Raw genomic sequence first — 10,220 nt, forward strand, 5'->3', positions numbered from 1 at the left:
TAGATCCCAGCGTTTGGCGACAGAGCCAATTCTTGGCGCTAGCGATATTTCAGCAGCGACAGAGCTCGAAGCCCCTCAGAATGGTTATTTCGACTTCATACAGCAATTTCGGGTTCCTTGGTACGCTTGTTAGCCCTTATAAGCAAATTGACATGATTAGTAGTCGGCTCGATTACAATCGTAGTAAGTGATTGACCTGACAAAAAATCGTCTCACTTAGCTTAAGCGCCTAAAACACTGGCTCATTACAAGCACCAACGTATCGGTTTAAAAACAAGCACTTAAATGACAATATTTCTAAATATGGATTTTCGCGCATTCTTCTTCAACGACAATATTTCCAAATATGGATTGTCGTGCATCTTCTTCAACGACAATTTTTTCCAAGATTGGATTGTCATCCCTGGCAAAGTTTCCAAGCGTGGATTGTCGTGCTCCTTCTTTGTTTGGCAAGTTTTTCCAAGTTCGGATTGTCATACATTCATTGATCGCTGGCAAATTTTTCCAAGTTCGGATTGTCATACATTCATGCATCTTTGGCAAGTTTTCCGAGATTGGATTGTCATACACCTAGTTCCCTATGGCAAAATTTCCCAAACGATTGTCGTAGGTCTCTACTCATCATAAATTTTGGCAAAAGTTCCTCAACGTGGATTGTCATTCATTTTAGTAAGTGGCAAATTTTCCGAAGTGGATTGTCGGTCGACTCTTTTTTGCAAATGTTCCAAGACGCGAATTATCAATAGTGGAAATATTTTCCCAAAAGGATTGTCGCATAGCGTTGGCAAATTTCCAAGGTGGATTGCTTTCAAGAGTTATATTCCAGGATGTGGATTGTCGATCGTAGCAAAATTCTTATGACAGATTGTTACGAAGCATTGGCAACTTTTCCCAAAAATTGGATTTTGGCAATTTTTTCGAGATACGGATTGTCGCTTCATCGTGGCAACATTTCCAAGGATGGATTGTTACGAAGCATTGACAACTTTTCCTAAATCGGATTGTCATACATCATACAAGAGTTGTGTTGGCAACTATTCCCAAAGAAAAGAGGATTGTCATCACAGCAAAAGCACCGACATACTGGTTCACAAGCAGCAAAGCGCCGACGTACTGGCATAGCAGCATTAAGGATCAACAAGCAGTGGTCTTTTCGAAGACTATCACAGCAGAAATTGGAGGCAGTTACAGGCGGTATTCTCTAGCTTGCGAAAGATCGTCACAGCAAATCGGTCACTTTCAGAGACATGTGCTCGACGGTGCTTTCTTAACTCTTTTATCTGTTTAACTAACGCTAGTTTGCAGGTATCGGCGTTGCAAGAATGATTGAGGATAGCAGAACGTTCTGAATCATTCTTCGTCCCTATCGATACTTTGACTTTTGTTTTCGAAACTTGCGTTTCTCCAAACTTAGTCAAAGTGGGGGCTTCTGTAGACACCCATTTGTGTCTCCCCAAAACCAAACCCAGTGATGAGTACTTTTCACGTCGAATCATAATCGAATGAAGTGAAAGTGTGGAAAGTTTAGTGTTGCGGATAGTTTTAATTTCTTTTCTCTTCTCTCTATTTTTGAAAACCTATTTTAAAAAAACAGCCAATCCAGTTTGGTTGGTTCTTGATATGGGTCCAATAGTAGTGTAGTTGGATGGGGCTTGAAAAGAGCTTTCCAACGATATATTATAGGCCCAATTCCGATGAATATTGAGGAAGTTATGGCCAAATTACTAAACTGGGCCTGGTTTGAGCCTTTATATGCGGCCCAATGATCTAGAGGAGGGCCTAATATGGATTTATCATTCCTAATGCAATTAGGAATGGTTTTAGTTTTCTAGATTATTCTAGAAGGTTCTTGTCATTCCAAATTCAATTAGCATTGATAAATTGACTTTTTGTTAACTCTTTTTAGAGTTTTAATCAGAATAAAAGAACGTTTTTGAGGAAAATACGATTTTATCCTCCTGTACGACAATTTCTATCTGATTTTAAGAAAACGCGTGAATTTCTGAGTCAGCGCCAAACGCCAGCTGTAGCGCCTGACGCTACGCTTGGCGCCTGGTGCTAGCCTTAGCGCCTGGCGCTAAGGTCAGCGTTTGGCGCTAACCTGGCTTTTTGCGTCAGAACTCTGTTCTTGATGTTTTATCTTTTTGGCTGATTTTTTCTATAAATAGTCTCCTAAAAACTCCGTTTTGATTCACCAACTCTCATCAAGATTCTCTTGATTATTCTCTCTCTCTCTTTTCTAAACTAGCCTTCTCTCAAATATAACAATTCCGTATTCATTAGATTTAGAAACACCTAGCATAATTCGAAGTTGCCTTCGCCCTAGACGTGAAAGGTTTAATTTCTGAGGGTTTGGTCTCAAATCTCTCTTTCAATTATTTAATTTAATTGTTTATTTTATTATTTTCCTTGAAGTTACTAACGTGTGTATTTTGTTATTAGAAAGAGGTACGAGGCATCAAAGTAAGTACTTTAATGGTTTTTATTGATGTTATGATATAGAGTTCATGCTTAGGTTGTTATTATGATATTTCTAGTATCATGTCTAGGGTAATTTTAATATCAAGTATGATTGTTATGATGCCTTCTATTTTCTTTCCTAATATTCATTGTTAGTATCATGTTAGGGATAAATATATGATTTTTATTGTTTAGTAACATGCTAGGGTTTGTTATTAATCTTGTTAGTATCATGCCTAGGATTTTACTATTATTATGCTTTAACATGATTATGTTAATTATGATTATAATTGTTATAATTTATGATCATGATTATTTTAATTATTATTTTAATTTATTATGTTGCTTGATTATATTTATTAGTATTGCTTGATCACGCCTTTTATGCATGTTTAAAGGGAATTGGTACTTGTAATCACACTTAATAAGATAATTATTAATCTTGTTAGGGTTAATTTGATTATAATTCAAGTGATCGCCAATAATAGTTTATTTGTGCATTAATATTCAACCAACATAGATAAACTGGTTTAAGGTAGACCTGTTGATTGCATGTTAGTCAGAAAGCGCACATGAATACGATCAGAATAAAGTAGAGGCCTATTATTAGGGCAGGTTCAATCTCTTTTAGGTTGGATTTGTACCTTCATCCCCGAACTACCAATCATGGTTCAAGACCTATTGGAGTTAACGATCTCTTAGATCGTTAAGGGGTGTAACCTTCACCTCGTGAATGGTTTACAAGGTCCTAAAAAACTTGTTGGCGACTCTTTTGCTCTATCTTCTTCCCTTTTGGACGCCACCGTACTTTAATGTATGATCACAGTGGGGTTCAAGCTAGGGATAACACTTGAAATATTCCCTACAACGGGCTTAAGCCTGATTATGATCGGGTTTAGTTCATTTGGACGTTGTGTTGGCCTTGTTCTTTTATCTGGGCTAGTCTTTTGTGTTTTGTGGCTTAACTAGTTATCCATAAGCATTCTTTACTTTGATCCAACACGAAGATGGTTTTATTTATCGTCATTGAACTTCCTGTCAGGACAGGAGGCTAACAGTAGATGTCTACAGTTAGCCCCCACTTTGATCGTGTCTAGAATAGACAATGATCAAAGTAGTCAAGGAAAAATCCGAGACTCATTCTGCGAAGTTCTCCAAGGTTAGAGAATCTTTCAGTAAGGTTTAAGGATGTCGAAACAGTCCTTGGTTCGCTAAGTGTTTGAAACAAATAGCTATTAAGGCTAGAAAAAGTTTCCCCTAGTCTTAATGCGCTAACGAATCTAGATTGATTCTTTGCAATTGTAGAACGCTTTTACAAGTAAAGGTGTTCTGGGTGATGTCAATTCACGAGAAGAGATCGGTATTTAAAAGAATAAAAGGGGATGATTTCCTCCCAATCATGTCATCATTGGTCTAAAGTCCCTCGATATGTCATTGAAACTTTAGCCTGACTTTAACAAAGTAAAAAGAATGTAAAGGGGTTTTCGATATGCGAATTGAAAAGGGGTCCGGTATTCGAGCCGGGTCCGGTATTCGAGCCGGATGTCCACAAGATAGAAATACATGTCTCGGACTGGAGGCATATATCCAAATCCAGTGAGAGAGAAGAAAGTCAGCAACTCTCCCAGCAGTTTTGTCCACAAGATGAGTACACGTGTCTCAGGATTGGGGGCACGTGACTCCATGGGTGCGACATCGTTCCGTCGCTCTTTATATATGGGGTGGACGAACACCCTAACTGTCCGATAAGTTAGTAAGCTCAGTAACTACCGTATTTGCTTCCCTTCACGAAGTGCCTGTTCCTGAAGGTTCGGCGCGCTTGTCGACTCGTGAGCTAACGCCTACAGTAAATAGTCTACCTTTTAGTTCTGAGAGGTAGATCTCGCAAAGCTTGGGTTGTGGTGAAATTTTACGCAACACCTACGCCGTACAATTTTACGCTGTACGCTACGCCATTTGCATTTTTACGCTGCATGAAAACGCCTTCCTTTTGCTTCGTACGTGAAAAAGAAGAAAACTCGGACACTTATATCGTCAGTACAGTAAAATGACAAACCTGTCTATGGGTGCTTTTACGTAAAGCACCACCACGGAACGTCTTAAGGCACGCTTACGAAAATCGTTCAAAACGTATGCTTGGGGAAGGCACAAAGCACGGTGTGCATGCAAAGATGATGCAAAAATCTATCAAAGAGGAAAATAAACTACAAATGCAAAGCAATTTAAAAAGGATTTTGATAATTCGCGCGCTATTACGTCTAATAACGAGCAAAAACCGTTGAAAAATGATCAAACGGATCAAAATCCGGATACCAGTCATTTTAGTGACCAGTATCCGCGCGCAACTCAGTAGGTCGCGCTGTCCAGGCGCGCACATCTTTCTGAGTTGCGCTCGTGTGTCACGCGCAACTTCTGAAGTTGCGCGCGACATTCAGTTCAGCAAAAAGAAAATCGCAGAAGCGATTTTTCATTTCACTTTCTCTCTCTTTCCTTCCTCCATTTTCGCCCCTTTCTCTCTTTATAGAGCTCGGATTTTCATGATTTTCGAAGCTAAAGGAAGCAAATTTCGTTCTTAAATCATTTTTGCCCTTTTTTGCTCTTTTTTGGCTGAATTCGAACGATTTTCGAATCGTTAAACCCCTAATTTTTGAATTTGGGGTTTTTCAATTTCGTCCATTATTCTTGAAATTGTTTGTTCCATGTTGTCATGCTATGCTCAAGGAGTGTTTTGCAACAAATTTCATGAAAAAATGGTTAAGTATTGAACCTTGTATGAGCATTTCTTCGCTTAAGTTCGTTCTTGCCTTTTTTTACTTGAATTCTACTCGAATTTGTTTTTTTTCTTGCTCATTTTGGTTATACTTGTTGATTATGAAGTAGATTATAGTATTAGATCTAACATTACTTTCATAATTCGTATTTTGTAAATTTTAATATTGAAAAATGGCGCGAAGTATATACTTAGTTTTTTTTTTTTGCCATATTCGAACTTTAAGATTATTTGGTAGACGATAATTGCGTTTTGTTGTTACTATTAATCGCCTAAAAATAATTGATTCCTTGAGATTTTGAAATATAATCTCTTGAATACTTAGTTGAAACTGGTATAGGATGGCTTTTGTGGATGTTTGAAAGCCCCCATTTACTGAGTTTAATTGCAGGATCGTAGCCCCCAAGCATGGGTGGCATTCGATTTTCGTGTTTCATCCTATCGGTAGCCGTTATGCTGCCGAAATAGATCTAGAACACGTTTATTAGCTTAGTTTAGAAAGTAAACTAATAGAGAAACCTCGTTTATTATAGCATGGACTCGCCTCCATTCGTCGATGCTGAGGATATTTTAGTAGGTCCTGACGAGGTAGTTCGCCATCGAAAGAGGGTGACCCGGCCTCGTTAGGAGGTTCGAGAGCGACGTGCCGCTGCTGATCGGTGTCGCCAGGAAAATGTGGTCTGAGAGGCTCCTCCCAAATGGGACCGTAGGGTCCTTAAGTGGGACCCAGACCATCACGTCTCGGTTCAAGGGTGGCGTGGCATCGTGAGTTTCTTACGCATCTTTTTCTTTCCCTCTTTTCTTTTAGGAACCGTTTTTTATTATCTTGGTTCTTCTTTTATTTTTTTAGGGTGATTCTAGCATGAGACTGTACGGTTCTGGTGACTTGCGGACCCGTTTTAGGAGCTTACCCGACGTGGCAAGGGACAATTGGCGCTTTCCGGGATTGGCCGCGCGCTGGCGGCTCTTCGGGACTTGTCGAGTCAGTCTGCTTCGTCAGCTTTCCTTCGCGGATTGCTGGAGTTTTGGTGGGATTCCACCAACACTTTTCACTTTCCGTGGGGAGAGATGACGGTCACCCCATACGACTTCTCTATTATTACAGGTTTCCCTTTTGTAGGCGAGTCTTTAGTTATAGAGACCGTAGCGGGGTCGGACTCAAGACTGAGGGACCTCGTGGGGGATCGTCTAGCGGCGGTCCTTCATGTGTATCCTCAGACTTGTCCGTACTCGATTCTTGCCGACGAGTTGTCGGCTGATGAGGTTGATCGGCAGTGCACACCTGAGCAGCTGGCTGGATATACATTGCCCACATTCTTTCCGTCACTCTCTTGAGTGATCAGGGAGAGCGTTTCTCTATCGGGTTACTTACTTGCCTCTCAGACTTGGGGCAGGTAAGTAGCCTGAACTCGGCAGAGGTGTCGTATGCCCGTATGCTTAGAGCTATGGGCAAGACGACCCGGGTAGTGGATCCTGCGGCAGCTATTGAGGTGCCTCGAATTTCCCTTACATGGCATGGTCGTATCCTTGAGGTATGTACCTTTAAATTTTCCTTTTAACTCATATATACATTTTTTTCTTTCTAAGCCATTTTTCTTTTTATTTAGGCTTGGGGATACTCGTACCTGCCGTTCTTAGCCCCTAGGGTGCTCGGGGCTGCTTGCTTTCCTATCATCCATCGACTGTCCATGGTTAAGAAGAAGCGAGCTACTTCAGCCGGCGACTTTTGCCAGAGGATTCTTTCGGCGACTCGTGCGCCGGTGAGTATTTTGACAACACATGTATATCTCTTTTTTTTTTTTTTTTTTTTTTTTTTTTTTGTTTTGATGATTTTCATGTGATTGTATTAGATCGATCTCCGTCCTTGGAGTTTGATCGTTGGAGTTCCTGAGGATATCCGGTCTGGCAGTATTCGTTGCCAGTTTCGGGCTCTCTACTCGGGACTTCCAGTGCTGCAGAGGACGAACGCTTGGTTTTTAGGCGAGCGCGTTCTCTGGCAGCATTCGTCAGAGGAGCCAGTGGTCCCTATGGATCCTCTGGTCCGGATGCTACGTCCGGATTTGCTGTCGACCAAGGATCGAGCTCAAGCGATCCTTGGTTATCCAACGGATCAGCTGGTGTTGCCGGATGCTTCCTATCCGGCTTTTATTGCATCCAGGCTGACTCCTTTCCCAGCTTTTGTTCCAGTTAGTATCTCGATTCTTTCTTTTTTTGTTTATATTTTTTTTTTCGGAACTTCGACCCTCTTTTTTTATCGTTTTTTTAATATATTTTTAGCGGGTCGAGCTAGATGGTTGGGTGCCTCCTTCAGGGGAGATCACGTATACCAATGCCGTTGGATCGGTAATTCGTGAGATCCTTCCAGCAGCGGAGGATGATGAGGGGATACCGTTTGTTCCTGAGACGGTTGAGTTGATATGTCCTTTTGTATATGTACTTAAAATACTTCTATTTTTGTTTCATATACATTTATCTATTAACTGTCCTTGTATTTTTTTTGGAACAGGTTTCGCGGGAGACCGTGAACGGCATTGTGAGGACTTTACGTGCTTTCCGAGCTGCTTATCGGAGAGCCCTCGTGACTTTGTCATGCTGTGATCATCGGATGATTGCGGTAAGTGTTATTTATATATATATATTTTTTGACGAAGTTATTATATTGAATGTATTAATCTTTGGTTTGGGATTTTACAGAATGTACAACAGCCGTTTAGCAGTCGCAGAGCACCCTGAGCCCTTTTGTACACATTTTATTATTATTATTTTTTAGGAAACATTGTACATAGATTTCTTGTTTTTGTTGTACATATGACACACATTTTCTTTTTTTTTTTTTTTTTTTTTTTTTTTTTTTTTTATATATATGTCATATTATTTTTTTTTTGTTTCCATGTGTACTTAAAAAAAAACAAAAAATTTTTCGAGGGAGGGAAAGGGTTCCCGACTTACCCCCCTCGAAAAAATAACAAAAGAAAGAAAGGAAAAGGAAAGAAAGAGAGAAAAAGAAAAAAAGAAAAGAAAAAAAAAAGAAAACAAGAAAAAACAAAAACAAAATAAAAGAAAAGAAAAGAAAAGGAAATAAAGAACACAAGAGTTAGCAAAAGGCAAGCATATTATTAGTCTTAAGATTTCGTTAAGATTCCGTTATTATGTAAGTCAAAATACGGAAATAATCCTAAACCACATGTCGCGACAGAGGAGACGCGCGCATCTGAAGGAGTTGCGCGCGGCTGTCGCGCGCATGTGATTTAGTTGCTCGCGGATGTCGCGCGCAACTTCATGAGTTGCGCGCGCCACCTGATTCTGAACTTTCCTTTGGGCGAAAATTGCCGAAAAAGTGCTCCTCTTGGGTCTTTTTAAGAATGGCTTCGTATAGGTTTCTGATCATCTCGCATTCATTCGCTTAGTAATTTTATAAGAACTAAAAGAAATAATCTCTCTAAATTCTTATTTTCTTCTTCTCTCTCTCTCTTTTTTTTTTTTAATATTGAATAATGGTAAAAACCTTTCAACAACGATTGAAGCAATGGGTCACCTCCCTTTCAAACGAGGACAAACTAGCTTTCAAAATTTATCACCTAGATCCTCTATTGAACTATATGCAATTAGTGATTAATTTTGACTTCCTTCATGCCGCGGTTAACCATTGGGATTCCAACCACCATCTTTTCTCATTTAAAGGGGACGAAATTATTCCCCTTCCTGGTGAGTTTGAGGCCTTGCTAGGCTTCCCTACAAATACTCTCCTCGTGACTTATTCGCCTCCATTGTCAGATCCCAAACCTGTATTCCAAAGATTTTTCGGCTTGTAGACAATGACATGACTAATATTGGAACTGATGAAGGCGTGAATTTAATTCAATTTATTGAACATTCCGTCGCCCCTCGTGACAACATGACTAAACAACGCTTTAAAATGCGTGCTTTATGTTATTGTCTTGTTGTCAACTGTTTACTTAGGACATGCAAAGAATATGGAGACTATTCCATGGTGTCTGTAGTTAAGCAAATAGAGGGATGTCATTCATCCGCTCCTTTGGCTTTGGCGAAAACCATTCTATGCTTGAATCGCCTTAGAGGAGATCCTAACGAAAATGGCTTCACGGGGAGTCCACTCCTATTACACGTAAGTTTTTTTTTTTTCGTATTTTGAGCGCATGTTAAGGAGTTGCGCTGGCACAGCCAGCACAATCTCCTATGCTGCGCAAGAATGGCGCGCGCAACTTCTCAAGATGCGCGCGCCACTTGCTCGTGTAAAATCGCAAACTGATTTTTTTTACTTTTTTTTTTTCAGATTTGGCTCATGGAGCGTTTGCGAATAGTCGACCAGCCACAAAATATTGAGGCCAACGGAGTGCGGACATTCCATGGACGTCGAATCCTTTACAAGCATAAGAATGAAGAGGAGTGGACGTCGTTCTTTTCTCATGGGGTTCCTAACATACGCTTAATGATTCCTTGGTGGAACATAAATTGTATGGTTGGGAGTAGTCACAATTGCCCTTACATTAGGCTTTTAGGCATATCTAGCGCTACTTACATCTTTCCTTGCAGGGTAATGAGACAATATGGGATGAAACAGATTATACCCCCGCAAGATTGTGACGCACCCAAAGATGTGTCTTTTAGACCCATCGAATTTTCCGTTGGATAGAGTATTGATCAAGTCTTCCAAGATGGGTAGTACAAAATCCTACTGCGAGCATTGTATTATCTTCCTTTTATAAGGCTTGGATGAATGCGGCGGACAAGGGCGAGTTAAACAAAGCTTGTTCTCAATATCAAATTGCCACAACTCGCAATCCACCTAAGCCTCTAATGCATTCGAACACCACTACTCCTCCTAGTGCTCAAAACAAAGGAGTGAGAAGAAAATTGGACTTCTCATCTCCTAAGGCGCGTTCGAAGGAATCCAAAAGGAAAGCTCCTTCAAAACCCACACAAAAAGGCGTGATAATCAAGGAACCTTGGCAACAAACCCGAAAAAGGA

General features: G+C 40.3%; 1 protein-coding gene across 1 annotated transcript; it reads left to right on the forward strand.

The window, feature by feature from the left end:
* The first annotated feature begins 5,764 nt into the window (after positions 1-5,764).
* Positions 5,765-8,862, forward strand: LOC145557677 (uncharacterized). Its single transcript, XM_081618853.1, has 6 exons — positions 5,765-5,818; positions 6,574-6,624; positions 7,081-7,416; positions 7,508-7,636; positions 7,737-7,844; positions 7,925-8,862. The coding sequence occupies exons 1-6, from the start codon at positions 5,765-5,767 to the stop codon at positions 7,961-7,963; spliced, it is 717 nt and encodes a 238-aa protein (XP_081474979.1). The 3' UTR covers positions 7,964-8,862.
* Positions 8,863-10,220: the final 1,358 nt, after the last annotated feature.

Source organism: Chenopodium album, chromosome 9 (assembly GCF_948465745.1).
Source record: "Chenopodium album chromosome 9, dcCheAlbu1.1, whole genome shotgun sequence".
Classification (NCBI taxonomy): Eukaryota; Viridiplantae; Streptophyta; class Magnoliopsida; order Caryophyllales; family Amaranthaceae; genus Chenopodium; species Chenopodium album.